At 36.5% G+C, this 26,600-nt stretch overlaps 1 protein-coding gene across 14 annotated transcripts in view; it reads right to left on the reverse strand.

Moving 5' to 3' along the window:
• Positions 1-1,030: 1,030 nt before the first annotated feature.
• The window catches only part of FMR1 (fragile X messenger ribonucleoprotein 1), a 37,787-nt gene continuing 12,217 nt past the window's right edge, over positions 1,031-26,600 (reverse strand). The window contains exons 1-16 of one of the 14 annotated variants that reach the window (XM_057718079.1): positions 25,759-26,336; positions 25,164-25,257; positions 22,514-22,585; positions 22,090-22,238; positions 20,577-20,670; positions 20,375-20,491; positions 17,984-18,154; positions 17,808-17,886; positions 14,339-14,448; positions 13,490-13,624; positions 12,922-12,984; positions 10,495-10,581; positions 7,783-7,978; positions 6,062-6,244; positions 5,486-5,568; positions 1,032-3,496 (exon numbers count right to left, since the gene is read on the reverse strand). In XM_057718079.1, coding sequence (XP_057574062.1) covers positions 3,335-3,496; positions 5,486-5,568; positions 6,062-6,244; positions 7,783-7,978; positions 10,495-10,581; positions 12,922-12,984; positions 13,490-13,624; positions 14,339-14,448; positions 17,808-17,886; positions 17,984-18,154; positions 20,375-20,491; positions 20,577-20,670; positions 22,090-22,238; positions 22,514-22,528 — 1,644 coding nt within the window. In that variant the 5' untranslated portion in view covers positions 22,529-22,585; positions 25,164-25,257; positions 25,759-26,336 and the 3' untranslated portion in view covers positions 1,032-3,334. The other 13 variants (XM_057718073.1, XM_057718070.1, XM_057718071.1 and 10 more) reach the window with 13 other exon arrangements.

The raw sequence follows: 26,600 nt of genomic DNA on the forward strand, positions 1-26,600 counted from the left end.
CTAAATAGCCCCAAATAAAATTTTTAAACAGCCCTAGATAAACACACAGAGGGAAAGATGATCAAAATTGAAATACTGGTTCCCATTAAGCCTTCTGAGCACTCAAGACCAGCATCTGGTAATGGCTATTTCAGAATAACTGCTTATCAGAGGCATCGGAGGGCCATGAGGGAAACATGCTATTTATGGCCATGAAACAAACTGGCTCAAAAGTGATCAAGTCAGTATACTGACTCTAAAAGGCACTATATTCCTAACCACCAGGAACCGGAAGATCATGGTCAGATGAGAGAAATGCCTCTGAGTGAGCCAAGTTGAGCCTCAAGCCTGCTGCCGCCAATAGGTTGGTTCACATGTAGCAAGCACTGAGATGCGAAACCAGGAAAACCCAACAAAGCTACTTGAGGATGGCTGCTACTTACCACCTCTAATGGACAGTGCAAGAGACCAGAACTAGGCAGAACGGGTAACAGAAATCCAGAAAAATACCAGAATGAAAAACTAAAAAGCAGAAAACAAAGATGGATTTTTCTCAAAAAACAAAAACAAAAACAAAAACCCATTCATGTAGAGACTGTCTTGCATCATTGGATCACTTCAGATTCCAACCATTTCCACCTCTCCATTTCTATGCACTTTTCTAGGCTGTGCCAGAGTTCCATGAAGTTGATCACAATAGCCAATTCAGACACATTCTACCTACAAACCTGTCATGTATCTTATTACTGAGATACTGACATAAAACCTTTAAAAACAGCCATGTTTAATATTTTCCAAATGGCAAGGTAAGTTTATGTGCGCTCAGACAGGACTATGTGTTCAACATGGTTTAGCAGCATCCTATGTAATTAATGTGTTCAAATCTTCTAACTGGGAATACATAGAATTATTTTCAAACATCTACGTTTCTGCCTTTTAAGGAAAAGATTATTTGCAAGGCATAATATATGCTTTGCATGATTAATACCTCCCACCATCTTTAATTTTTGTTGTATTTAGAAATTTAAGACCAGGAGCAAACATCTGTCAGACTAATTTTTTGCTTTTTCATAAGTGCAACTTTTTAATAAAAATTTACATCTAGATAAACAATCTTCAGATTTTTGAAACTTTAATAAGATTTTAAAAACATGACTTTGAACTGAAAAACATACACGTTTAGCACACAAATATTGTAATAGGAATCAACTCCAACTCCATGTGAAAACATGTGACTCAAATTACAGTTTTAGAAGTTAGTAATTCACATTTAAGCAAGTTAGCGCCTTGCTGAATTCAGCCTTTGTAAAAAAGAGACTTAGTGCATATTGTAATGGCACAATGTGCTTTTGTACCATTTTGTTGATTTTTTTTTCACCTTATTAAACAAGAGCAAGTTCTTGAAAGTTGGTAGATAACCGCTAACTTCCTATGACGTGAAATTTCCAATGGTAAGTTACATTTTGTAACAGAAAGCTTTCTATAGACTTCTTTTCCTATCTTAAAATTTTAAAAGCAATCATTTGTAAGGATTGCATCAACGTCAATTTAGCAGAGGAAGATCAAACTTTATTGAAACTGCTTGCATACAAAATATATTGCACTATAACCAAACAAATGTCAACATAAAATCCAATCTGTTGTCGCTAATATGTACAGAGAATATTGCCCAAGAGCAGTTACATTACAAGGTCATTCTACCTTGGTTAATTATCTACAGTATTTTAAACCAAACAGCTTACAGATGATGTGTGCAAGGTACCAATTTCTGTTTTCAAATACTATACATTCCCAGAATAAATAACTAGAAATCAACATTAATGTTTGGCAATACTTTTAAAAGACTTTTTAATATTCTTGAAATCATGTGCAGTTTGTTGCCATTTTTATATGCTTATTTGTATGCAAGGAAAAGTAACCGTAAAATGAAAATTCAAAAACAAACTCACAAAACACATCAGAGGCAGAACTTCGGTTTGTACGGCTCTGTACAGATTCAGTGGTACCCCTACCTGGAGTTATTTTTTAAGAAAAATATAACATCTTAGAGTGAAGGTCCTTCACATATTTCTCCTCAGTAAATTTCACTAACTAAAAAAAAAAAAAAAAAAAAAAAAAAGACTCAAAACCAAAATCCAGCACGTCAAAAAACTAAAGAAAAAAAACTAAAGAAAAAAGCATCCTTTGTTAACCAATCCTAGTCTGCTTTCCAATTCTGCTTATACATTAGACCTAATATTTCAAAGTTTACAAAACACTGAACCTGCTCCCAATGTTTCTCAGACAAAGCACCTGTACTTCACAGGATTATTCTGCACACGTGGAAATGACCTTCCTATCTCCCCCAGATAAGCTCGAAATTAAAATATGAAAAACTTCACAAAACTTGGGGAGGACAAAATAAAAAGAGCTCTAAGTTAAAACTGGTCATCAGGCCAAAGAGCAGGCATATCCTACTAACTTTCGACCAGGAAGATTTGTTCCTAGCTGAAAACATTTTAGCCTCTCTCAAATGAAAAGACAGTTATTTCTTCTCCTGTCTATATAGAAAAATTACACATCCCTCTCAATAACACTATTTGTCAAACTTCAGTGCAACAAAACAAAAACAAAAACAAGTCCTATTCTTTATACTGCCTAACCTGATGTTTATGTAAGAAAAAAAAATATGGAAAGCATGCATTCTTCTATAAAGTACTAATGTTTGACAGGGTTTGCTACATCTTTTAACATTTAGTGTTTCCAACTTATCTTCCCTGAACTCTGCATCCAAATATAATATTCCTACCTGCCAAGATATAAAAAAGGCACAGATCATACAACTTTTTTATTTTTTTTGCTAATGAAAATGACAAACGTCACATCACACACATCTCAGGGTCCACTAAAATACTGGAAAAGTGGACCAAAACATAAACTGACACAGGACATGAAATGCCATTGGACTTCTGTATGAGACTGAAAACAGATTACCTTAGTCTAACATGACTACCGTATTCAAAAAAACTGAAATGTACCAGTGAGTTATCACTCAACGCAGGGTAACGGTCCAAAGTAACAAAGAATACCACTGCTTGGTATTTAAAAAATAAACCAAACAAAAATCATGTCCTGAAGTGCTCAGTATACTTATTTAAAAGTAATGTTTCAAAATTTTCAGATCTCTTTTTGTGCAAATTTGAAAATTGTTGCTTATGGCCAATATGAAAAAAAAATAAAATTCTTAACAGAACTGGTGTTCATTTCATGCCCTGTGCCACCTTGCCTACTATTTGTCTTTGGCCTAACAAAGTTTCTAATATGGAATAAGAATTACGGAAATGGTATAGGGAATATAACTCCAGAATTCTGCCATTTAGGGTACTCCATTCACAAGCGGTTGCTGACCGTCCACGCTGTCTGGCTTTTCCTTCTTCTGGTTACGATCTTTACCCGTGCGCAGCCGAGTCCCTTCACTGGAGGTATTCTGTAATGTTTTAGTGTGGACACTCCTTTCATTATTGCAGTCAACTCTGATCTAAAACAAGTTACAGTTGTTATATACACAGACCATATCCTATTGTATATCTGTAATTGGCCTGACAAGAAATTTAAGCCCGAAGGGTAAATTCCATGTTAAAAGGGGGAAATGGGGTGAGAATAGAAGAAGTGCAAGAAATTAAGGTCAGGTAGGATCTTTATTTGGTTTATGGTTTTTAAAACACTCTTCTTCTTTAACTGGAGCACACTGGTCATCTCACTGCATCCAAAGTTAGATAAAAACTCACAATCCTACCGTGTCTTCTTCTAAGTAGAACAAAACAGTGAGAAACAAATAGTTAACATGAATTACTATCACTGATTGCAAAATACACATGTCTAGAATACTAGAGTTCAAAAAAATGGGTTATTCTTCAAAGACTGTGAAACCCAGGAGGAGAGAGACAAATTGTCTTCCTATTCTGATGTTACCAGAGTAACGACTTAACTAACTCCCTTATTAACTAGCCTTTAGTTGGCATCTTTATATCGATCATGAGTATGATTAAGTTTCTCTACACTGAAGGCTCCCACTGTCTTACAGGAAAAAAAATATGAGCGTTGGTTTCTAATAGCTTTTATTTCAATAAGGCAAGTCAGATGATCATACAACGTGAACTCTGAAGAATAAGAATGATACAGGGAAATTTGAAGACACTAATGTGTGGAAGAACTGGAATCCCAGGAGGAGTGTAGAAATGAATACAATTTAAAAAATAACATTCTGACATTTATATAATATCTTAAGTGCCAACACTGAACACTTAAACACTGCTAATGGACTTCTAGATGCTGTACAAAAGGAAGATAATATTGACGAATGGGCCTAAAACAATTAAAAATATTGTTCTGCTTCAAGTACAAATGTGACATATAATCCCAAAATGGTTTGCTGTAATTTCAAAGTGTGTTTGGTCCTGGGTGAGTGTTTTAACTGTTTGGTTGTCAAGAGGGAAATTATAAAACTGGTACATAAATGCCTTACATCTCTGTAAAGCACAAGTCTGTACATTATTTCATCAATCTCTACCTGGGGCTAAGCTCTTTTCTATGCTGGTCCTTAAGAGCCAGCCAATAGTTAACACGTACTTACAACTACTATGAATTCTAAGGAATATTCCATCATGAAGTTTCTGCTCTTAAAAATCATCTCTCACTAATCTTTGGTTTTGGTCCCAAACCAATCCACAGTCATGAGGAACCCTAACTACTTGGATTAAGTCTTCAGAGTTAAAGAAGCAGCAGAAGAGAACATGGGTTCTAGGAATCAGATACCAGGGTTCAACCATCACTCTGCCATATGCTAACTATGTGACAATCTTTCTAAACTTCAGTTTACTCACCTATAAAACAAAATAAGAAAACTTCTTACCTCAGGGGGCTACTGAAAGATTAAGATAAGACACACACAAAGCACTCAGCAAAGGTGTGTCTGGACATGCTCAGGGGTAATTTTAAAATTACTTAACAATGGGTTTAGCACAGGTGATGACCACTTGAGATGGGGTTCTCAGGCTGGCAGTAAATAAGCAGCTGAATGATTCGGCATATACTAGCTGAGTGTCATCAGCCCTATCATGATTATTACCCTTGGGCTAGACACCTCTTTTTCCTTACTTTCCACTCAAAGAGGACATACTATCCCTGCAACCCAGGGGAGGAGGGATTACACAAGTCTCTGTCGGTACATTCCCGGATGTTTTTTTTCTTGGGGAGTCAGGGGGTGGGCCACCAATGTGGTATTGAAGTCACACTGTGGCTGTCAAAGTCTTCACAAATACTGAGAACGCATATTTTCTACAGAAATCTTTGTATACTTGTCACAAAGGACTAAGATTTCCCACAAATATAATGTTGAAAGGAAAATATTTCACACATACCAAATTCACAACCTTTGAACATGCTTAAAGATCAAGTAAAATAAACTCATAAATCTCAAGCTACTGTAACTGAAACAATTTAGACGACAAGAGGTACACAGGCTTACCTGGAGGGATCCATCTGCTGTCCTTCCTTTAGCCTCTCTTGGATTACGTGGACGGTTATCTGTTCGGGAGTGATCATCGTTTCCTACAGGGATGTTTTTAAAAGGTTCAATGGTCACTGATTCTGACATGCTTATTGGCAGTTCTTTGTTTCTACATCCTCAATTTATTTAGACCAACCACAGAATCTAAACTAGAACGAACAACCTAGTGATTCCAGTTACACACTGGCTAATAATCTAGCACGCTACCAAGGAACAGAAAATACTTCTAAGGTATCACAAGTCTGCCTCAACTGTGTTACAGGTCAACCTGAGCTAATGATCAGATGTGATGTTTAGACTACCCAAAGAAGTTGAATGAGCTATCAGTGTTTATTTACATATTTATTCTACGTGAACCATAAGGAAGGCTGGATAATATTGCTAATTACAGGAGCCTTTCTCCTATGGTGACCAGTACAAAACAGGAGAAATGGGGTCTTGGTAATACGTCATTGAATCACCAAGATTTTTCATTGAACTTCAGACAGTTGTTACAATTCACCTTCATTTCTTAACAAATGAAAACCTCTGTACCTTTGAAGCCGCCTCCACGTCCTCTTCCTCCCTGTCCTCTTCCTCCACCTCCACGCCGTCGCCCGTCTCCTCTGCGCAGGAAGTTCTCCCTCTCTTCCTCTGTTGGAGCTAATGACCAATCACTGAGTTCGTCTCTGTGGTCAGATTCTGTTTCAGAAGCATTTGATGCTTCAGAATTAGTTCCTATCGAGAGTTAAAAGTTATATACCATTGTCTGACTTAAAAAAAAAATTAGGTTAACAGAAGCTTCCAGAGACGTTTCAGGGGTAATCCATTACTCTTCCCAATTTATAAGCCCACCGAAGAGTATTATCACCTTCCATTTTGTAAAACAAATTATCTTAAATTCAAAATGAAGGTTTTCACAATATTTGAGGTAATTTTTGTTTTAAACATTTTTGGTTCCATTAAAAAAAAATAAAAGATATTTTATTAGCCATCTAAGTTCAAACCTGAGTATGCCACATCATAAAACAGCTGTGCTCCTTTAAACATCTGCGCTCTCTGGAGGAAGAGTTGTCTACAACAGTTAAATGCAATACCTTGATAAACAAAACCTCTATAAAGAGAGTTCCTTTTAACAAGGTTTGGCCCAGGGACAGAGGGGAATGCGTACATTTTGGTCACCTCAGAGAGGGTGGCAAGGGTGGCCACCATGGCTGCTATCTCTGGGAAGGGTCTCTTGTGAGATCAGGGACTGGACCCAGCTGAATGGGATATGCTTGCCTGATGCTTGGTCCACAACCTTCCCTCCCACTCCCACTGGAATAATTGATCATTATAAAGGATTTCCTGCAATAAATATGCCTGAGGGGGTAGGTTAATGACACAGGGGATGGGAATAGGGAAAAGAGCTCCATGGTGAGGGGGGCTTCAACAGCATAAAGAACAGACTGTTGGGAGAGGAATTAGGGGTTAGGTTCAAGGTTGGCCTTAGGAGTAGGTGTCTTTCTCCCCCACTCCAGAATATCAGCTCTACTACCTCTCTCTCTTCCTCTGTTGGAGCTAATGACCAATTATAGCTTCACCATTATAGCTTCATTCCTGTGGATCTTGAAGGCTTTTCCATCTTAAAGAGTTCCTTTTTGAAATGCAAATATTTGTGAGATGGATTATACCTTACACCATCATTAGCAAGTTACATAGTAGATACACAGTTGCGCAAGAAAGACAGTAGGCACTGGCAGTGGGACAGCGTTCAGTGAAAGGTACTGGGAGAGAAGAAAGAAGCACTGAGAGGAGAGCTGGGAAGGCAAAGAGAAACTTCGCCTATTTCTTGACTGTGCCTAGGGCTGACTCTGGCCATGCCACTCAAAATCACCTTATGAGCCACAGGATGCAGACCCCTGATTTACACAGTCCATCCAGCAAGTATGACCAGCACATGCCTGACAAAAAACGAGCCACAGTACACAAATGAAAAAAGTTTTGGCTATACAGTAATAAAATCAGGAAAGGCCTTAGGAAAGTCAGCAACATACAAGGGCTTAAGCAGATTTATCCCCAGCCGGAACGTGGACAGAACTCACACCTGCCCTGTGAACTCTATGTGTTATTATCAGGTGTTTACTCTATGTCTCTTGAAACACAATTTGACCCACTGTGAATTGGAAACCATGTAGTGAGAAATCGTTATAATGGGGTTCTAATGAATATTAGAGATTAGCAGCTATTAAGTCTAGGAACAGATAAAGTTACTGAGTAAAATGCTTAGTTTGTACCTGAAGTATATCCAGGACCGCGTCTGCCGTGCCCCCTATTTCTGTAAGGTCTACTACCTCGACCCATTCCTTGACCATCATCAGTCACATAGCCTTTTTCCTTATCTGTACGATTTGGTGGTGGTCTAGAACTAGCTCCAATCTGTCGCAACTGTTCATCAATTTGTAATCTCTCCAAACGCAACTGGTCTACTTCCTATTTAAAATATACAAGATAACAGTAAAAATAATTTGACATTTTACTTAATAATACCTTTCTCCTTTTCATCAGATAAAAAGTATACTGGAAATATTTCAATTTCAGTTCTAAATTTATAGTAAACACTGTTAACACAGAAATATCAGGAAATAAATGGTCTCCTTAAAAAGAAAATTACTATAGATAACATATTATTGATGTCCAGAATTAGAGATATAACAAAAATATTCAGCATTAAAAGTATACTGACAATTTAAAGTTATTTAATTTGGCACTATTATCCGATAGATTTGCTAAGGCACAAATATGTTAGTTTTGGGACTTCTTGATAATAGGATATTGAATAAAACAACTCTAAAACATATGAATACAGATAAATGCCATTTAAGGTTTAACCAGCTAACCTTAAAAATCACACATTATAAGTAATCTTAATTGAAATAGATTTGCCAGTTAATATCTTGATTAACAAAACTGTGAGTTTGGGCCATCTTCCACTTTCAAAGAACATATACTACGGTAGGTCTTTGGATGTGACTATACAATTAAGAAACAATTATTTTCAATGAACTGAAAATGCTTATATTCCTTATATGGGGGGAACCATTTAGTAGCTGACAAAAAAACTTGGGTGTTTTATATTACGCCTTGAAAACCTCTTAAGAGACTACAGCTCTGCTAGAACAAGTATGGCGGACAGTATAAAGTCAGTTGATCAAAATATACACCTGGGGTCCACTAACAGACCCTCACACACAATGCTTCCAATATGTTGGGTTCTGTCACGTCCAACCCAATATGTTGGGTTCAAAGTCTCAATTCTAACCCTTCTCCTTCCAATCTACCCATAAACATCTCTTTACTAGCTTTAGGGAACTGGATCCACAACTAGAGTAGCACTGGGTGTCTCAGTCAAGCAGAGCCCATCATAGGCACCGTCCACATGAACAGTCACTGGGGAAGCTCCTGTAAAGCTAGGTTTCTAAAATCTTGGTTATGGCAGCTTCAGGAAAAGGGCAAGTAGGAATCTTGATGAGTTTCATCTGTGCTCTAAACCAGACTTTGTTTTACAAAGGACTCGAGCAAAGAAGGGACTGCAGCTGAGTGAGTGGCTTACTCCAAAAGTACAGTTATAGCTCATGGAATGAGTATATCTTGCAAAACAGAATGGTAGGCCAGGTTATCCCACTGGGGCAAAGCAGTCACCTTTTGGTGACAGATGCCAAGCCCACTCAAGGGAAGATCTGGTGATGGAAAGAATGGCAACAGGACAGCTGCTGATAACCAAAAAAGATATTCAACTGTGAAGAATAAATCAAAAGATCTAAGGAAGAACATTAGTCAAGAGAACAAGGGACTGATACCCTAACTCTCCAGGTCTTCAAAATTATTTAAGTTAAGAATATGAAGAAAAACATACAACAGATTACACATAAAACACACTTTAAAACAAAAGTGAATAAGCAAATCGATGGGGTATCCTATCCATGCAAGCCTTGCTGGATGAAACCTCCCCACTTTCAATTATTAACTGACCACCATAAGAATGATAAGAAGTGCCTAGCTATTGTATTTTTCTTCCTTATTTACATATAACTATAAATTATTTAATTTTATTTCTTTAAGAAACCATAAAAAATTCTTATTAAAATAGCATCATAAATAAAATAAAAAGCTGGATTACTTTAAAAATACTATTTGGTACCGGTTACAATATATTTTTGATACATATGGATATAAAGAAGAAATTATAAAAGTGACATGGGTGAAATTCTATTTTATCGCATTACAGAACATTTGGCCAAAAGAAATTTTAAAAAGCACCTAGTCTAGGGAGGTTGTTTGCCTACAGACACAGAGCTAGTTCATGGCAGAAGAGAGACTACAAGCAAATCACTGGACTGCCAATCCAGTGCTCCTTCTGCTATGCCTTGTAGCCTCCTGGTTCCTGCTTTCCAGTTTGTAAGCTAGAAGAGGCATAACCATACAAATACTAACTAAAAGGAGCATTTATGAAAAGACACAAATTGTTTCTATTTTGTATAACAGAGTATAGAGAAAATTACGAAGGGTAAACATTTAAACAGAGGACTTCATGAAACTCTGGGATTTCCCTGATAAATGACATAAAAGGGACAACAAAGGCAAGTGTTACAGACATGAAATTTGGCCTGTAAAAAACTCACAAGGGCTAGAAAGGATCAATGGGATGAAACGGATTTTAGACAGGATTGTCTAAAGTGAGTATAAGGGTTTAAAGAATAATGGGAAATATGGGAGCTTCTTGAGAGCTGAGATATTGGTCCTTAAATTTATAACGATGGAAAAGTGACTTCTGTCTTCAGAAGGAATATAATAAGCTAAACAAAATGAGTATTTTTTTCTATTATCTTTTACAGGTCTTTCATTATCATGTACAGCCTAGAATGAATCTTAATTTCTTTAAGATCTACTATGGAATTTTTATATTCTAGTGCAAAAGGATTCGAAGTTAAAGTTCTTCCTGTTCTCACCTTTAAATAGTTCAGGTGATAATCCAAAAGAACAGTGGCATTAGCGATGCTGTCTTTTGTTCCCACAAAAACAAATGGTACCATACCCTGAAAAAGAAACAGCAACAATAATCCTATAAAATTAATGATGAATTAATCTGAAAAATGCAAATAATGACTAAATCCCTAGCACAGGGTCTGATAAACAGCAGTACATGGAAGTTTGTTGAAAATATAAACCAATACATAAAAAACAAAAGTAGTTGGTATATTTTACACATCTACTGTGTATAAGGACAGATCAATATAGCAACCCTTAAATGCATAAGGTTCTATGATTTAAACACTAGTATTAAATGTTGGCAAACTCATAAATTATGTAACTCAAAATTATACAAGTTTAACATGAGATGCATAAACAAAATGAATACTTTAAAATACTTTAATTCATTTACAAGTTTTATTTAGATCAAATTCTTTAAAAAATAATTCAAAATTAGATACTAGGGTACAAAAGTAGAAACAAAATCAACTTTGCTAACCGAGTCAACAGAGTACAAACAAAACACAAACAAAAAGAATCAGGATAAATTAAGATGCATTTAGTAATTATTCCGTGAGGGGAGAAAAAAAACTAGGCATATCCATGAGCATAAAATTTAGCATTTCAATATATTTCAATAATGTACTCTGAACACTGTAAAGGACTGAATCATAAAGGAAAGTTTGATCGCCCTATGGTACTACTTTATAATATAAGGAAAGATTTCAAAAAAAGAGTATACTAAAATGTATACTTCTAACCCATCAGTACAAATGAGAAAAAAACTATTTCTTATCACAAGTTATAGGGAAGCCTAGGCCAGTTGTACAAACTAATAGCTGGCAATTATGACATTCAAAGTTGAGAATAATTCAATATTCTGCTACTGATGAAATTCATATGGTTTACTGATATTCACAAGTGGCTAAAGAAAAGCACACAGCAGCTTTGATGTAGATATATTAGAATTTTCTAGGTGAAGTTTCTAGGTGTGAGAAGCCAAGAAGCTTAGCAAGTATCACTCTTTTAAAAAGAGCATCCGTTTGATAGGCGTGGGTGCTGCCGGGCTGCTTTTGTTTGCTTGCACTCAGTAGACAGCATCTTAAACATATGCGGGGTTGGAATAGGTTTTTTCTTTTTCCTTCCACATGAACATGGCTGTTGAAAGGGTACAAAACTAAACAATTAGGAAATACTGCTTGCAGGCTGACATCCTTCTGGTAGGCAAGACACTCCTTCCTAATAACAACGACCACCTAAAGAATCAGGTGCCACTGAAAACCCATGGGCTTCATACGGATTTTTTTTTTTTTGACTGAATAATATATGAACTATGGAAACAATCAGGCCTATGACTCAGATCTCTTTTTCTCAAAAACATTTTTGACTGCTGAGTTTTTTCCCCAACTGACTTTGTTACAAAGCAGTTAACCATATTATTTTCCAAAATGCCCGATGATGAAATGCTACGCCCTTCCCCCTGGATCACACACACGACCAAAATAAGCTTTAAAACCCTACGTCACAGATTTAGTTGATCATCTCTGGAGCAAATAATGAAAAAAAAATTCTCTTTCAACATTTCCAAACTGCTGACATACCCAAGTGCCACTTTAATTTAAGCACATCATTAGTAGACCAGAATAGTTAAATTAAGACAAAGAAAGGCAAGAGCAGAATGGTGACCTTCAATGTGGACACCAGGAAAAAGTGAGTCCCTGTTCTGGGGATGAGAACTGGGCTGCCTAGCAGAGAGGAATATCCAATCCACTTGCGGTTATATTTCTCTTTATAAAATGGCATTTTTACTTTTAATCTCTTGTGAGTCATAACATTTTCCCCATAAACAATTCTCACAGGCCAGGTAGGGGAGCCTGCCCTCAAGGAACTAACAATGGACTAGATAACAAATAAACAGCTATGCAGTAAGTGCTATGACAGGGGTGAGCACATTGGAGCATGAAAGGGGGAAAGGTTCTTGAGCCCATCACAGAGAGGGGACCTAGGGCAAGTATACAAAGAAAGTTGCACAAGGAGTAAGGTCAAAGCAAGGTGGCAAGTTGGAGGAAAAAGAGTGCTCCAGGCAGAGGAAACGTGCATACGTCTAGAAGCAACAGAGAGTAGAGTAGTGTTTGGAGAACTCTAAGTACTTCAGGTATGGCTCAAGCCTCTCTCGAATATGAAAGGAGTGGTAAGAGATGATATTGGTCAGGTGACTGTGAAAGAAAACCTTATAAGCAACAGGAAGGAACATGAGCTTTTTCCCCAGGGCAATGGATCCACAAACCCACAGACACTCCTCCACCATCCCCCGACTGTGACGATCATTTGTAGTCTTTCTTAACAAGGGGAATAAACATGAAAATATAAAATTAAAATGTATTTTTCAAGGAATGTTTTCCTACCTGCCAAGCCTTGAGTTCAGGTTTCTGGGATTCCCCTGCTACAATTGATGAAACCACTAACACCTAAAGCAGTATAAGGAATGCAAGTGATGTCATTAACTATAACAAACGATACACAGAAGCCTGAACGCAGGACTTTCATTGTAGGACTTCTAAATCCGTTTGTAAACAATTAGGTTAGTTCAAATATTGAAAATCAGTTTTAAAAATATGGTTTTAAGTAGTAACTTATGCATCTAACAGAAGGTACATTTTGAGCTACTACAACCTGCAAAATTTCAAGATATATAGCATGAAAAAATAAAAGTCCACCCTCAAAAGAAAAATGTGACCACTAAATGCAACCCCATATTTTATGTTTACAGCATAAGATTTGTCACTGTGAATAAACTGAAAAGTAGTTATCACTTTGGTCTGTAATATCTTATATGCTGGCAATCAGATTTGAAACAAATACAGCATGGATAGCCTATAAGTCTAACCAGAGAAAATACCCAAAATACCAACTGTGACATCTGGGTTGAAGAAATTACTTTTAGTATAATTCAAAGTGACAATTATTCCTTACCCTCTGGACTTTTGTGCTGTTAGGCTGAGAAAAATGTGTGCTGTTTTCCTTTAAATCTATATGTTTTTTTTCTTCAGAGGGAGTAGGTCCAACCCTTGAGTTACTGGAAGGTAGGGAATTTGGTGGCATAATTTCCTTGGTGAAAAACACAAAACACAAAAGAGAAAAAAAAGGACCAATTTTTAAGACTTTATTTAGCTCCATTATTGTATCAATGATCATATTTTAAAGAACAGAAACTATTATAAACAGTTTTGGTAAGCAAACTTACAGAATGCAAACATTATGCAGTAAAAATGTATAAAGATTTAACTTCAGCTAAAAGAATCTTTCACAAAAGAAAAGACTAGACAATATGTGAAAATTATGGCAGTTTGGAAGGATTCTATTTTAAACAGTACCATTGTACAAAAGAGCATGCCCTCACCACCCCCCCCAACCCAAATACTTTAAAAAATGGAAAGCACACAAAATAAGCAGACACACACAAACTAAAAAAGCCAAAGGATGAAACCCAGAAAACCTAACTAGCGTCCCAATTTTGTCTCTGTCAGTAACATTAAGTAATATATGAAGAGTGCTTCAGACTTTTTTTCTTTTTTTACATTTGTGATTACTCATGTTAAAGATCAAGAACTAAGACTTAAAGGGGTTAAAGTGACTAATCCACAATCACAGATAACAGGCAGAGGCCATTACCTACAACCGCAATTAACTGGCATGCCTGATAGAATTTTTACATTCACATTATATGCATATTAGAGGCCTCTAAATTACTATGTCAAATAAAACAATAAAAGACTGTTACTTTTATTAGACAAACCAGAAACATATGCACTAGAAACATACCTCTTCTTGTGGAACATTTTTCTCATTTTCAGCCTCAATTCTCACCCTCACAACTCCTGACTTGTCCACAATCTCCTGAATCAGTTTTCCATTTTTTCCTATTACTTTGCCTAAGTTAAGAAATGAATAATTCATGTTTGGTTTTAAAAACACATACCTCAAACCAGTAAGCACACCCCACCATAAACTATCACATTTATATATACATGTATAAAATTCATATAATTTCAATTCATTCTATCTATCTATCTCAAAACCTAAACAGAGACTTTTTACAAAAAGACAGAGTCAAACTGGCTTTCCATTTCATGAGGTCATCATTGTTTAAACTCCTTTGGTCAGGTATTAGAGTTGATTAATATTTGTGAACTGATATGGTAATTTTGAATTTTTAGGCAGTTCAAAGATAGGCTCTTATCTGGCATAAAAGGGCACACTTTAAATGATCAGGTATAGTGGTGTGTATCATTCTTTCTGCAAAGTTCTATAAAAGGAATTAAGGAAAAAGATAGATAATAGAAAATACACTCGCTTATTTATTTGATAATTTAAATTCTACTTGTACCTGATTTAAACCTACTTTTTGGCCCATGGCAAATATTTTTTGAATTTTATATGGCATATTTATAAAAGATACTCTAAGTTTAAAATCAGCTTAAGCAGCTATACGGGTTACATCTAAAAGTACACATTCTTCAGGCCAATGTGTTAGCAGACTACTACTCTTGTGTATTACTCCCAAATTATATTAGTATGTTAGAAGGTGAAGGGATTAATCACAGAGTAAAACATTAAGATATCACACTTTAACTTAAAACCACAATGAAAAAGCTTAAAACCAGTTCAAGACAAAATTTTATCAGTATCATCTGTTAAACCCCCAAAGACTCCAAATACCAGTAATGAATAGGCACTGGATTCTCTCTCCCATTTTATAAAATTTAATCATATACTTAACTGGGAAATGACTGCTTTCACAGCCATCATCATGCATTAGTATAAAGCAAGACATTACAAATATTAAGAACTGACTCTAGAAATCTACATGTGAATTACATCTGATTCCAAGGGCTCTCCCAAGATTCTTAAAGCATCTGGCACTGGCCATGCCCATCACGTGCTTGCCCCACCATTTCACCTGAGGTAGGGATGAGGGTAAAAAACTGGAATTGAAAATTTGCTGAGCCAATCCTAGATAAAATGCAGGGAAAGCCTTGTCAAAGCAGGATCTTGTGGTTTTTCTAATCAGCATAGGGCAGGCACTCTTGCTGCGTGTGCCAGCCTCACTCAGCCCCCATAACCTCTTCTGACTGGTCAGTGGTCAGGAAAAAAAAATGACACCACTAAATCAGGACTCCTGACCTAGGTCTTTCTGTCAATTACTTCTGCTCTTCTTCCCTTCAAACAAGTTAGCAATAAGAAAAACCAGATTTTGGCACATGTTTCTATTAATATGTTAACTATCTTATATACTGTGTGTTAACTAGAGCTGACTGAACAATCAAACCAATTCACTGTCAAACTGGGTTGAAGAACAAGCAAATTTTCAGAAAAGAAAGATAAATCAGTGCACATACCAAAGAAAGTTTGCAGGAAATAACAGAGATCGTAAGTCATATTGTGGGACTTGAAAACTCATGCAATACTGATTAGACATCCCCCTATAGATCTGCCTTGCCAAATTTTACACAAAAATGCTTTCTGAAAACTCCCAACATTCCTAGTGCTGGAGGAGACAATCTCTAAAACAGAACTGTCTTATTTTACTAGGTAGGAACAAAACAAAAATCAGGCTTTCTGGTGAAAGGTCACTGCTGGGATCGTCTTCTTTTCAGTTAAGACCACAGGTAGAATCTACATTTAGCAAATCATCTGATTCCACACTACAGAGTTATTTCCAATTCTCAACTGACAGCTTACTGAACTGGAATTGTTTTGGATAGGGGAAGGAAAGAGAACTAACACTTACAGAGTCTGCTACTATGTCCAGAGCTTATGTAATTATACCTTTATCTACACCTATACCTATCTATCTATATCTTCCTATTTCATTATCACAACCCTATAAGGTAGACGCTATGATCACATTTGTTTTAGAGGTGAGGAAAGTAGACTCAAGGAGGTTAAGTCAATTGTCCAAGGCCAAACAGCTACCAAAAAGTGAAGTAGAGCTGAAATCTAAATCCAACACCTACACCCAAAAACTTTCCCTACCATTATGCCACCTCCAAAATGAACTTTCGTGAATCTGACATGTTTGTATTCAGTAATTTTTGAGAAAACTGCCTAATGGTTATATCTTATAAGAACGTCTAAATTTGAAATAACTTTTCTAACTATAAAATGTATGCGATTGCTTGATAAACTATAAATAAGAGGATGGTAACTATCATTCACGGCCCACTTATCCTGAGGTACCCAGGGTGGCGCTAATCACACACGTCCCGGACACACAACCGCTGTGCAACTTAACCTCAGTAACATCACATATGCATGCTCTTTAGGGGTCTGTAGTACATAGCTGAGAAAATAATTCTGCATTATTGCACTAGCATTTATACTTCATCTTCAAACTAACTGTCTTTGGGAGAAAAATATTATTCCAAGTGTTTTTTAATGGCATAGGAAGATGTTTATAATTCTACGCTGACAAAAAAAGCAGGCTAAGCAGAACTGAGAGTATGTGAATAAAACGCACAGGAAGTCCTTATTTTCTCCTTCTTTAAACCTTCCATTACTTTTTATAATCAGTCATGATATCAAGTTAAAATTTTTTTTAAATGTATAGGCAGTATGTCCCAAATTTATTTATAAATTTAAAACATATGTCGTATTTTTGATAAAACTGCACTTTGTTGATATGTTCCACTAAGGACAACTGCACCTTTTAAGAGCACTGGTGAAGAGTTCCTATATATTTGCTGGTACTCATGATTGGTGATGGTCATGAAACAACTCAAGTCAAAAGGAAGAATTACAGTTGATGTTGCAGAAAGTCCTAGAGACATTTGGAATTACTTCTAGCTTTGGAACTTATCAGATTTAAGTAACTTATACCCAGACCTTCAACTCTGAGATAATGAAGACTGCTATCATTTTATAGCCCCATTAGAGAGACCAAATACCAGTCTACTCCAAATTATAAAAAGCCCTCAAATGTCATTCATTTTCAAAAAAACGTATTTAAGATATAAATATATATAGTGAAGAGGCTGTGCAAAATTTATCCTTCCAGGAACCAGCAGGTTTGAACTAGTAAAGCATTATCTTTTGCACACCTTCTGAAAATATAATCTTTGAGTGTATTTACCAAATATATTTTGTACACTGTAGTAATAGACTATTTCAAAGAGTAAGCTTCAGCTAAATGACTCCCCAAGTGAGGGAAAATGGAATTCTGTTGATATCAGTAAACTGTTTACCTAACTTTTGTTTTCGTAATGTGTGTCAAAAGCAATTTCTGACTCACCTACTAAGTTCCTTGGAACTTGTATGACATCTTCAGCAAACTCAAGAAAGCTTCGAGCCTTTTTTACTGCATCCTGATCCTAATAAAAATGTGGAAAAGATTTAAATCAACAAAAGATGAGCCAGCTGAAATACTATTTTTTATTTTAGAAGAAAATTATTTAGTAAAATATTTACCTCCCCATAAATATGAAATGTGCAGGTATCTTCATCTAGATCGATGGCAGTGACCCCAGGTACCTTTCTAGCTTGCTGAATATTAGCACCATGAGTACCAATAGCTAGACCCATCAGATCTTCTCGTACGATAAACTGTTCATGAAACCTTGAGGCAAGTTGCCTTGAACTCTGAAGAGAAACACACATCTGATTAGCATGCTTTATCAAGTATTAAGACAACTGTATTTAGGTCAGCCATGTAAATTATCTTGACCCTGTATATCAGGGACCTACAAATCAGTTTCAGTTGGAAACTAACAGGTTTAAGAAAATATTTCGCACAGCATAAGTACTTTTTTAGGTTACTAAAGGTCTATGCCATTTGATATATTTTTGTTAACAGGAAAGGGCTTGTTGACAATTTTCCAAGGTAACTTTTGAAAACCTATTTGCAAGGCTGCCTCAGTTAACCAATGACATCAATGTAATAATTAAGAAGCAGATCAAATGTTCCCAAATAAAAACCAGCTCACTGGGTCTGACAGACTCAATATTAATTAAGTAAAAAATTTTTAAATACCATCTTTACAGAAAATTGTATTCATTTCATTTTATTGAAGGATACCAGTGTGTGTGTATTTTTTTTTCTAGAAACAGTGCCATCTAAATATAACTTTTCACTAGATACTGTGGGTCTAGATATCCCTCTAATGAAGTGATGACATTAAAAGGACATCCACCCCACCCCCCAAACTAAGTGAAGGAATCATAAAAATTTTGGTACAGTAATTAAATTGAATGATCACAGAGTGTCAAAGACTTATAACTTATCTTACATACGTGCCTGCAACCTAAAATGAGATCAGAGTCTGTAAGACCTTGTGATCTGGATCCACAAGTATGATGAATTCTTTCAAATATTCAGTGATGACTGAACTAGGTTATACTGACACCCCAAACTTGTGGATAATCACTCTCTTTAGAGAATATTATCAAAATTTAATGTTTAGTTCTAGCATGCCATTAATGAAAACCAAACATATTAGTGGCTCATGTTGAAAAATGGAAATTTCTTATCTGAATATGTGGATCTCTTTAATATTAGTAGTGAGGAAAGATAGGCATGCATGCTAGTTTCTCATTATTCAACATACCTGATAATTTGAATGAATGAGTGTAACTACTGTAAACAATTTTAGAAGCATAAAATCCTTTTTGTAGATTAGAGCAACAAAATGTACCAAATATTCCTAGGACTTTTCAAGAGGTCATGTTTTTTGAGTCCTGGTTCATTCACCAGGTTCATTCTTTTCAACTGATAATTCACTGATAAATGCTAAGCCAAAGGTATGATAACAGATCATTTAAGAAGAATTAGATGTTAAAGAAGAGGTAAATGAGTATACTTCCATGATACTCACAATGAAAGTAAGGAGGCTGTTCTGGCCTAAAAGCTATGAGAGAATCACTAAAGAAACCACAAACTTGTGAACACAGGGCCATCAAGAAAGAATGAGAGTAAAAACCAATTAAATAGACCTCCGTATGGCCATAAGGAAATCAAAGTAGCAAGAGGAGATATGAATGTCTCCTCTCCTGCTAGGAGTTCAGTAATCACATATTAAGTTGGAAGGTAGCAAGTTTCACAGGGTTTTACAAGAATACAGCCTTTAGTAGTAGTCACCTTGTTTCTTAAAATGCAGTTCAGAAGTCCTTTTTTTCTTTACTATTTCAACTGCATGATGTTTTCACTCTAATGAAATGAATAATGACGAGGAACTCTGGAATCTGACGATAATATACTTGAGTTGGCACATTAAACTAAATCCATTTACTTTCTATGGTAATGGATGGAGGTACTAAATAGTTATCAATGAAAATAAATGTATGGTGATGAAAATTATTGGAGGATTAATAAAAGTAGATAAAATGCACCTTAAGAGACGAAATAGTAAGTTAGGGAAATAGCCTCTGGCAGGAATCTGAAGACAGGAGTTTTAAAGAGTGACAACCAATTAGAATGAAGAAGTTCTATACCCTTTTAAACAGAGATAAACATACATAATGAAAGGAATATGATTAGATATTTAAATACTCTCTAGTACTTTAATGATAACGTTATATGGAGGAAGCATTGCTTCATTTTATTAGCAGCTGACGAACTTCTAGTAAAGAGTGGGTTGGCCAGAAGTTCCTTAACATACATAAACTGCTGCTCAATTCTGAAACCTCAGGCATAAAAATTTTAGTATGATTATGCACTGCACAATTTAATTCTGCAAAATATAGAATATAAGGAATTGCTAAGAAACAATAAATAAAGGACAAGCTGCCCATATTCAAGTTTTGTAAACACCCAGTTATCATCTCTAGATAGTCTTACAAGCATCCCTAGGGAAAGCCTCATACCTCTAGCTGCTTACTGGCTTCTTCATTTCTCAGTATCAGAGACAGCTTAGTGCGCAGACTCCGAAAGTGCATGTCAATCAGCATGTGTGCTCGCTTTGAGGTGACTTCATTGATGGACTAAAGGATATAAATCAACACCATTATTATCGAAGCAAATGCCCTAAATGAAATACACCAAAGTAGACAACTCAATAACACTCACCAAAATGACAAGCTGATAATTTTCTGGATCATAAGTTACAGAAAAGGCACCAACTGCCTTTTTAAAGTCCTTATGTGCCGATTCTTTGGCACACCTAGAAATAAAAACAATATCCATTGTGAGGTTAAGATGAATGATTACCAACTACTGGTATAAATATATGCAGACACATTTGTACTTAGCAGAACTGCAGATTCACATTAAACTTGATTTATGCAAAATATGCTATATCCACTTAACAGTTTAGTTCCTTTGCTGTACATCTTTGGTACACTCAGGCCAATCAAGCATTTGAGATTAAAGAGAAAGGAAAAAGCCAGTTATGTTCTTAGGGGATTACGGTTGGTCTTAGATTACCAAAGGCGACATCCTTAGGGAAACCACTCTCCTCTGCAGGCTTCCTGATTTCAGTTACATAGGGTAGGTCACTAATTTTCTTGAGTCAACTGTTGAAAACTTTTGGGGATAGCTACAGGGTACCCAATTTTGTTTTGCTGTTTCTTTTCTAAAGAAAAAGTGCTGACCAATTTAAGGGAGAGAAGGAAATGTATATGAATCAGAAGGCACAAACATACATACACAATCTCTATAATCAAGAAGCAGGATTTCTATGTATTTTGAACTACAAGTTAATGTTTATCTAAAGGGTGACATGTCCAGGGTGGCCCAGTGGTTAAGAATCTGCCTGCCAATGCAGGGGACACAGGTTCGATCCCTGGTCCGGGAAGATCCCACATGCCGCAGAGCAACCAAGCCCATGCACCACAACTACTAAGCCCGCACTCTAGACACAACTACTGAGCACAAGTGCTGCAACTACTGAGCCTATGTGCTGCAACTACTGAAGCCTGTGCACCTAGAGCCCATGCTCCACAAGAGAAGCCCGAGCACCACAACTAAGAGTAGCCCTGCTCGCCACAACTAGAAAAAGCTCCGCACAGCAATGAAGACCCAACACAGCCAAAAATAAATAAATAAAAATAAATAAATAAATAAATAAAATGTGACATGTCCAAATCAAACTTAATATATGCCCTTGATGAAATCTTTAAAAAAGGAATTTCTTCTTTAAAAAGTCTTTAAGCTTCACTCTAGATCAAGGATTATAATAAAAGAGATGACCTTTAAGCTCTACTTGTTACATATTTATCTGAAAATGCTAAAAGGGAAAAAAACCTAGAGAAATCTCCACTGCCTAGAAATTGATTTGTGACTTATGACAGAATATCTGTATTAATCAGTTTCAAAATCTTAAAATTTGATGAACAATGTTTATTTTAGAAAACAAATGTACATTAGCCATGCATGTAGCCAAGTAAATTTAAACAAGTGGAATGCTGGCTTGATTATACAAATGGAAAAAACTAAATATGTTTTTTTCACTACTTTTGCAAACCATTTTTGCCAAAGTTCACTGAATTTAAAAACTGATTTCTATTATTTGAAAGTTTATATTCTTTAATTAACTGCATAGTATCTCTAAGTTCTCAGCCTTTCTTGCACACCAACTTACATTTGTCGTAAGTCTTCTGGCACATCCAGTTTGATTTTATGAAAAGTATCTTTTGTGGCAGGTTTGTTGGGATTAACCGACCGTAAACGTTCAATTGTGACAATTTCATTGTATGTAGCATCACATGCTGCATATTCTATCACGTAAAACTGTGAGAAATAAATGAAAGTCATTCCTGGTCACAGTAATTAAAGTAAGAACAAGAAGCTATATGTATTCAGTTATTTCTCAATTCTCTAGAGGAAAAAAAAAACTATTTGATCAACTAAATGAAACATACAAACATACTGAACATGTAAACATTTAAATAAAATGCTCAAATTAGATATTACTTTCAAATAGAAATCCAGACTGAAATGTAGTATACCTGGCTTTAGAAAAGGGAAATAGCATAAGAAAAAAAATTAAATAGGCATTTTCCTACCTCACCCTTTATCATCCTCACTTTAGCTAACCACCAACAGCAAGGCTCTTTTTCATTTGCTCTGGAATAAACCTACACAAAAATTACAACATAGAATATTTCATGATTAACATCATTCAGAAATCTATAAATTATCAGATATCAAGGAAAATTTCTTAAAATGTCCTTAGGTGTCTTTCAAACCCATAAGCTATAGACCAGATTGCACCCCTACTTCTAGACAGACGCACACTCAGGAACTACCCGACTACCTGGGAGAGTCCTGTAAAAAGTGCTTTCCTATTTCTCTGTGCTACCTCAGTAATAATCAGTACTCTGAATATGACTGCTCAAGATTCATAAACCTGGGCATACTTTTCCTTGGGTACTTTGTGAGCTATGAAAATGTATCTCAAAAATGTAAAGACAAACTTGTTTTTGTTTTACTCTAATAAACAGATAACAGATTGGAAGTTACTGACCCTGGCCTACTGCCTGGCTGCATGGTAACTAAATGGGTAAGGCCACCGACTACTCAGCTCACTAAGGATACTACCTGGCATTCATGTATCCTGGGAACTAAATGGACAAATCCTTGGTCACTCTTTGGTCTCCTGTCCCCTCTCCACTAAAACAGACAACTCCACGCTGGCATTCCTCTGGATACCACCTTCCTGCTCTCACACTATGGATCAGTTCTTCTAAACTGATCTCTCTGGTGACCACTTCAAAGTTCACTTACGATGTGTAGCATGGAACCTTTTGTGAAGACACTAGCAAATCAAGGTTAACAGGAAAAGAGACACATGGAGAGAGAGACAGAAATACTCAGAAAGATGACACAGGGAGGACAAGGGGGATGGGGAGGAGAGAACAGGAAAGCAGACAAGCAACTCAAGGCTCCAACTCTTGTCTCCCTTTTACTATTGGAGTTAATAGTTACACAACACAGTGATGAAATACGACTTAACCTACCTTTTCTGCTTGCCCCCATCACTTCCTCTTACCTCTGCTCTAGCCAGAGAAATAACCTCAGTTACTTGTTAACTGTTATGTAACATAATGAGGTCATCCTAGCAACAGCGTTTCATTGGTTCCCATCTATCACATAACTAAGTTGGGGAAAAGGTCCCCTCTACCCATCACTATTATGAGCATTCCTGGTACAGACAGACCAAAAGACCTAAGTTAATGGCTATACAAAATAGTGACTAAACACAACTTGATTTAACCTAATCTCTTGTGACCACCAATTCCTATCAGCTCTGCTTTAGCTACAGCGATAACGTCAGTGAGGTTACAGTTAGTGAGGCCACCACAGCAACAGCATCTCATTGGTTACCACCTGTCATGTGACTCAGTTGAGAGAAAAAAAGGAAAAAAGAGTCCCCTTTGTTCATCCAAACACTATTACGAGGCCTTCTGATATAGACAGACCAAAAGTCCTGGTTCTTGACTTCAGGAAGCTTGTAGTCTCCTGGGGAAGTGAACAGCAAAAGGTCTTCAAGTCCAGACAGTGTTTGTGCTGCCTACTTGGGATCCCTCACAAACCAAGCCCAGTTCCTTTCACCTAGTAAATACTGAGTACATTTTTGGTAAATAAACAGCACTTTATTCTATTTTCACTATAAAACTGTAGAAAAAGGACACAGGCCTGGACATCCAGAGACCTTCCTTGAGCACTCTTCTAAAATAGCACCCCTGCCCCTACATCACCTTTCATCTTCTTTTCTCTCTTCCTAGGACTTACTCACAACTGCCATATTAGCTATCCTCACCAGAATGTGACCTTGTCAAAGGCTGGGGCCTCTTCTATTTCAGTGCACCATCTGTACCTAGCATAGGAAATAAGAATTCAAGGACCTAGTACACCTTACCTGACCTGCACAAATGGATTCTCAGCTGCTTCCATCATACCACAAATACTCATGAAATTGCAACTGTTAACTTGGCATCGTGGAGAAGAGAAGCAGCTTAAAATGGAGTATATGAAGGGGGAGGAAGAAGAGGACACTATACAGACCAACTACAACATAAAACAGTCTCCAAGTGCCTTAAGTCTCACAACAATTTTCAGAGGCTAGAGAAGTCACAAATACAATGTTTTTGTCAATGTGTTACATCTCCAAAGCACCTTTTGGTCAAAGACATCAATGGCACATAAGCAGTTGATTCATAGCATTTCCTGTGAAAAGATGTTTTACCTATATGTGTATATACTAAAACTCACAGATGAATTTTTTAAAATATCCCAGGGGGATTTACTGCTACTTACAGAAATCCTAGGATGCTGCTCTATTGTAAGGAATGATTTTTTTCCTAACCCATTTTACTTAAAATGGGGACACAGTTGTAAACTAACAATATATTATTCAAACAAAAGATTCAGAGAATGAGGGAAGGGGGAAAAGAAATACTAGTGGGCAAAGGAAATCAGTGGTGACTTTCAAAGCTGCGCCCTGAGTGCTGCTCAGGCAGCCACCTTTAAGCATCAATCATGTATTATTTCAAATCATTATTAAGATGGCCCAGTCAAAAGCATATCTGCATCAGAGCTATAATTCTCAAGGTACACTGAACAGTGTTAAAGACAAGGGATACAAAAGGCACAGGCAAGTTAAATGCTCCCCCTTCTTTAGTGCTTAATAATGTGATGGCAGGGGAAACTTACCTCAACTTCATCGCTTTCATTTATATCTTTATTATAACCTACAGGTGGTGGGAATCTCACGTCATGGAATGGAATCTGCCTCTCTGGCTGCCAGCTGCAAATAAGCAAATGCAATTATTTAACACGCTTTTTGGTTTAATGGAAACAACGACCATGCTGCCATCAACTTTCGGTTAAGTGTGACCTTTTGTTTTTCTAGTTTAAAGAAGCAAATGCTTGAAAACTGTCAGTGTTTTGCTGAGTGGGGCACAATGGCAACACAGAGACAGTTCAACAAAGTCTGCATGCAGCACAGCAGCCCTGTAGTTCTATTTGGAGTATTTCTCTAAACATGACAGATCAACATTACAATCTTCCAAACAAGTCTTTCTTCTAATAATTTCAACCTCTAAGAGTTCTAAACTTAAGGTCACAACAGCAATTTCCTTTGATGCTTAAATACGTTAGTATCAATAAGTGTTAGCCATGTCATCACCATACTTGTACTTGCAAAGGAATTTTAACCACATTCCAATGACCACAGAAACTGGTCCTAAATGCCCTCTAATTCCCAAGCAAAATGGGGCAGTCAGCACATTAGCAATTCACAACTCACTTTTCCCCCTTTAAATTTTAGATCCCACGAGGTGGTCAATTCTTGCCATGGATAGCTGGCTGCTCATCAGTATGACGTACCAGCATGCACTGGCCTGGTGGGGTCTCCTAAACCACAGAAACCCAATGGAGACAGCCTATGGGACTTCAGTAAGCTGCCTATGTTTTTTAATTTAAAATTATATGGAACAATTTTGAAAACACCAAATTATTCTTTTATAGTCACAATGATATAGAGTATTAAAAGATAAACTTTGCCAAAACACTGGAGGATTCAACTGCTAGAGCAGTCCTTTCTGGGATTTCTGCTAAAGGGCTTTCTTAGAAAAATCCTATTGAGAAAAGTGCTATTTTTTTTTTAAGAGGAGCTATTATATAAGATAGCAGAGTAGGTAAGTCAGAATTTGTGGAAATCTTATTAGGGCCTATATTACACTGAACCCCTTTTCTGCATTATTATACACCCTTAAAAACACTGAAACTTAAAAAAATTGTCTTTGGGGAATTCCCTGGTGGTCCAGTGGTTAGGAGTCAGTGCTCTCATTGCCAGGGCCCCAGGTTTGTTCCCTGGTCAGGGAACTAAGATCCTGCAAGCTGCACAGCTTGGCCAAAGGGAAAAAAAAGTCTTTACTTCAGAAAAACTTCTTTTTAATATACTTACTGAAATTAGTGACTTAAAATGTTAAAGATTCATTGCTAAATTTGATTTGTAAAGCATATAATAATACATAATATAATTTTCTTCATTCCAAAGAAGGAAGAATTATTTTGTCATAAGTATACAGAGATAAAAATTCAAATTCTTTATTCAAAAATGTGCAATACGGAAGGCATTAAAAAAGC

Source organism: Hippopotamus amphibius, chromosome X (genome assembly GCF_030028045.1).
Source record: "Hippopotamus amphibius kiboko isolate mHipAmp2 chromosome X, mHipAmp2.hap2, whole genome shotgun sequence".
Lineage (NCBI taxonomy): Eukaryota > Metazoa > Chordata > Mammalia > Artiodactyla > Hippopotamidae > Hippopotamus > Hippopotamus amphibius.